At 45.7% G+C, this 4,893-nt stretch overlaps 1 protein-coding gene across 3 annotated transcripts in view; it reads right to left on the bottom strand.

Annotated features, from left to right (window-relative positions):
- The window catches only part of GORAB (golgin, RAB6 interacting), a 15,633-nt gene that overhangs the window by 3,794 nt on the left and 6,946 nt on the right, over positions 1-4,893 (bottom strand). For 2 of the 3 annotated variants that reach the window (XM_017729652.1, XM_017729653.1), the window contains 3 exons: positions 3,752-4,130; positions 2,293-2,394; positions 415-555 (listed from right to left, as the gene is read on the bottom strand). In XM_017729652.1, coding sequence (XP_017585141.1) covers positions 415-555; positions 2,293-2,394; positions 3,752-4,130 — 622 coding nt within the window. The remainder of the gene's footprint in view (positions 1-414; positions 556-2,292; positions 2,395-3,751; positions 4,131-4,893) is intronic. The other variant, XM_008630423.2, reaches the window with a different exon arrangement.

The raw sequence follows: 4,893 nt of genomic DNA, 5'->3' as shown, positions 1-4,893 counted from the left end.
TGGTCCCATTGATTCCAGCACGACCAGAGCCGTCCTAACAAGAAAATTTCCCTGAACAGGATTTTCATTTCAGGACTTTTCAAGAAAAACCTCTTTCCCCCTGAGAAGAAATAAACAACCTTGAAACAATAAAGCAGGGCTTATGGACAACTGCACACTTAAAGCAGGATCTGTGTCTTGTGACAGCAGTCTCCAGTCAGAAAACCTGCTTCAGTTCCCAGATTCCGAAGGAAAAATTAGGAAATAAAAAGCATACTTTTACTTCCAGATCTGAAAGCCCCCCAGACTGTGACCACTTTAACTGCACATTATTACAGTGACATGACTTCATTAGTGCTTCAGTGAGAGGAAACAGCATTTTCCCTCCTCTCAGGCAGGGCTATTCCCATTCCCTCCTCCCTGTGTATCTCTTACCGGGCATAGGAGTAGTCCAGGCTGGCCTGGTCAATGCGGTTCCTCAGGATTCCGATGTCAGCAGACACCATGTCATCCAGAGCCTGCAGCTCCTTCTGAATCCTTTTCAGTTTCACTGTTTCAGCTTGAGTTCTTTTGGATCTGCAAAAGGAAGACGATTTTTTTTTTTTTTAATTTCCTTTTCAAGCCTCTCTTCTTGACATACTGGGCCCCATTTCATTTGCAGAGCAACTGACTTCTTTAGTACCTATTCAGAAGGTTTCTCCTTTATGGTGTAGGGCTTTTGATCTTTTTTAGCATCCACAGGGATCTAAAATGCCTACTATTAAAGGACTATGGCAAAATTACGTAATGACTATAATCAAAGTGCCTAAAATGGATTGTGTTTCTTCACTGTGGAAACACACAAGAAGCTGCTGTATCTAAGTAGTTCTCAGTGTAAGGAAACAGGAAATGGCTTGGGGGGAAAGCGAGAGGGGGAAGGGCTTTTAGCCCTGCAAATATCCCCTTTCAAAGAAGCTCAGTTAGTAGGGGCCAAAAAGTCACCTAACCTAAGCTTGATTTCCATTTTGTAAAATTATTCCCAAAAGGCCCAGCCAAATCCCAATGAAGTGAATGGAAAGTTTTACATCAAATACAAAGGATTTCAATCAAGCCTTATGTAACCTTTTTCAACTAGGTCTGTTCATTCCTAAGTCCTGAAAATGAAACGTTACTAACGGCAACAAGCTTTGATGGATTTAATTCCCAAGGAAGCTAAGTGACTTTCAACAAGCTTTTATACCGCATCACTTTGCCATCATTCATCACCACCAGCAAAATGATGCTTCTCAGCCACTGCTTTACACCCAAGGCAGGTACCTGAAAGCAAGACTAGGTGTGCAGACAGTGCCACCATCTCCCATTTGACCAGCTGATGCAAGTGGAGGAAAACAGACATCCTGTGGTATGGCTGTGAGCCTGAGTAAGGCCTTTGAGTGACAGAAGTAACTCCTTAGCTATCACCTTCAGTGTCTTTTCTCTCCTCAGGCTTTGCTTCCAGGAGGAAGAACCAAGCCTGGTGGCCACACCCATGTTTGATGTCCTACAGTGACTCAGAATAAAGATGCTTGTGTTTTATCTCTGCCTGGCAAACGAAATTTTCAGGACTTTAGCAGAGTACAGGCTGTGTTCACCTGTGCTACCCAAGGGCTTTGATTGGCAGAACATAACACCAGCCTGGGAGAGCACTGCAAGCCTGAAAACTTCACATCACTGTCCTTGATCCAGTGTTATCAGCTGTTCCAACATCCCTCCCTACAAACTTTGCCTTCCCTGTAGTCTTAAACTACCTTGGTGGACAACACCGTACAATGCCTTAAAGCCTGGTCTCCTGAAGAGCAAGAGCTAACAACTGTGAAAGTATGTACATTTCTATAATTTCTAGTCATCCAGTGGTAAAACCTTCTTAAAGCTGATCATCTTCTCTTTTCAACATTTTTCACATGCTAGTGAGCCGAAAGTCTAAACAAAAATAGCTGTAGTTTCTTCTCATAGGTTATGAATCACATAAACTTCCCTTGCATCCAGCAAAACCAAATCAGGACCAGAACAGGGACAAGCATCTGAGCACCCCAACTTCCAAATATGACCTCACTAACAAATTCAAGTACTTCAGCTAATCCTCAAGTTGTGTATTAACTTTTCCAGCTGTACACAGAGCTGCAGCTTTGGAAGTGTGAAAAGCTTAGTCACAACTTCTTAGCCAGCACTTATCGAATGGAAATGTCCATCACAGCTGCTCACAGAGAACAGAGAGGAGGAAAAAGTGAAATTTAAATCAAGATATGTAACTGGTTGCAGATGAAGAGTAACTCCTTCGCCAGGCTCAGCCCCCACCTCTCAGCAATAGCTCTGGCCAGGAGTGCCTTCTTGCGTTTATTCTTCTCTTCTATCAGACGCTGCTCTTGCTGGAGGATTTCCCATCGGGATTTTTCCTGTCTGCTCATAGACAAGAACATAAAAATTAATAGAAAGTTCATTTCTCTCCCTGCTCCCCATATTCTAACACAAATATTCACTGTCATATATTCTGGAGCAAACTCTTAAAGTCGAAGGAAAAACAAACACGTTTTGGTTCTGAGGAAAGAAGAACCATGTGCAAGAAGCCATTCAGACCAATAAAACACTTCCAGATGAAACCTGCTGATCAGAACTAAAATCTGCATAACCAAATAAGCTGCATGGAGCACTTTTTCAGAAATGGATGGAATTTTTCATTTAAAGGATGTGCTTCTCTATCAGGCAGAAGCAGTTTCAAGTTTGTTACTGGCTGCTACAAGTCACCATCTGTTCAGTCTGCGAACACAGCCTCTTTTTTGGAAATGTTTTTTTCCATAAAACAGATTCTTTCACAGGTCTGCTTTACAATACAGCTGAATGATACAAATGAAATGGATACAAATGAAAGGCTAGTAAGAGTTAAAATGACAATGAGCAACAAGGAAGAACAAGAATTTGCTTTTGCCACCAGGGAAGGACTGATATTGATTCCATTTCCTAGGCTACATCTCCTAAGAGATATAACCATCCCAAAAGATGGAAGGCCAGGCCTCAGGTGAGGGGGCACAACCTGTGTCAACACAACCAGGCAGGATTTAGGAGAAACAAAGAACTGCTTTGCTGCTTTCACCACACTCTGTTCTTCATGCCCTCTTTCAGGGAGCCTGAACTGAAAAATACCCTAATAACTCAGCTGTTAACAAACATTTCTGCACATCTCTTCAGATTTGTCCTCATCACCCTATTCCTAAAACCTCACACATAGAAATATTTTTAGTAAGATTTAAATTCAAGCATCCAGGCTGAGATGAATCCAGCAGAATCAGGAGGTGACTGCTGCAGCTAAATGTCATTTGCTTTCCACGGTGAGAAAAAATTCTCTGCAAAGCTCCCGAATCAAACAGTGTCTGTGCTTTTCTCACCACAGAAATGAGATGAACAGCCAGTACTACTGCTGAGCTGCATCCACTGGAGGAATTTGACTTCTCAAAGTGCTGCTATCCTGGTGTAGGGACTGCAGGCAGGCGATCCCAGCCCGCAGCTGGGCAGGGAAATTACAGGCAGCACAACCATCAGCCACAGCCTCTCAAGGCTCATCCCTGCAAAACAGAACCTCCTGGATCCTTTTGAGTCTAGAATTTGAGGGGAGCCACGAGCTGCTTCTCCATACAGATGCTGCCACATAGAAAAGGGAATGATTTTATCTCTCAAAGCTTCCTATCAGACACAGAAAAGTTTACTTCACAATGAAACAATGAATCAATACAGAATAACAAACCCCACCCCTTGATTTTACCGACTTACTAACAATTCCACTTTCTTTCTCTCCACTTGGGTGTTGGGCTTTGCAGGGTGGGGCTGGGCACTTTCCCTGCCATTACAAGACTCTCCCGGTGTCATTCCCTCCTGCTGCTCTTGGCTGTCACTTTGCCTTTGATCCCCAGCGGCAGGAGGACAAGGTGTTGGCCCGGGCTGCTGCGGGTGACAGGGCTTGGGTTGTGGTGCAGAAAGCAACTGCTCTGGAGTGACACGGGCTGCTTCTCCCTGCAGTCCCAGCTTCTGGCATTGCTGCTTGAGGGCTTTTTCCCGTTGCAACTGCTTCCGAGTCTTGGTCACAGCCTGGGGGTGAGGCTGCTGCTGCTGCTGCTGCAGCGGCTCCGAGGGCTTGTACAAATCTGTCAGTGGAGAAACAGGATTTAAAAAAATCTCAGTATCAAAGACAGACTCTGACAAAGCTGTGCTGGGCAAGCAAAAACCAAAATAAGGAAAACCCAAGCCAGGGTGTCACGGGAAGGCAATGTGGGGGAAACCTCAGGAGCCTGGAAAAGTTTTGTTAGCCTAAGAATCAGGAATTTTCAAGGATACCAGTATCCCTAAATGAGGAGAGGGAGGAATAAGAGGCCTGGACTGCAGGCCTAAAAGAGAAACCATAGGCAGGAATGAGGTGACTCTTGGGATAATCATGGAGAGGCAGATCAAGGGCTAAGGAAGGGTCCCTGCCAGCCTGGTGGGCAAACTGAGGTAATAAAGTGAAGAATGGGGAAGAACGAGGTAACATGCGGGCAAAGAGGAGGCTGGAAGCATGAGTGGGGTATCAGGCAGAGATGTGGGTGCAGGACAAGGGGTTGGAGAGGCTGGGATGTTTGTGGGAGAAGTTGCAGGTGGATGAGGAGAGCAGGAGGAGATGCAGCTGGATGGGAGAGACCGAGGGGCTGCCTGGGAAAGGGCAAGCGTTTGATGCGGGGACGGACAGAGGGGTGTAGGGGCTGGGGAGAGGGATAGAGGTGTGAATGGAGGGGCTGAGGGAAGGGTTAGAAATGTGGATGGAGCGGCTGAGAGGAGGGACAGAGATATGGATGGAGGGGCTGAGGAGCAGGACAGAGCGGTGGGTGGAGCGGCTGCGGAGATGGGGTGCTGAGGAGCAATGGGAGGCAGGTG

The sequence above is a fragment of the Corvus brachyrhynchos genome, unplaced genomic scaffold (genome assembly GCF_000691975.1).
Source record: "Corvus brachyrhynchos isolate BGI_N302 unplaced genomic scaffold, ASM69197v1 scaffold101, whole genome shotgun sequence".
Classification (NCBI taxonomy): Eukaryota; Metazoa; Chordata; class Aves; order Passeriformes; family Corvidae; genus Corvus; species Corvus brachyrhynchos.
This window is presented reverse-complemented; position numbering and strand designations above follow the sequence as displayed.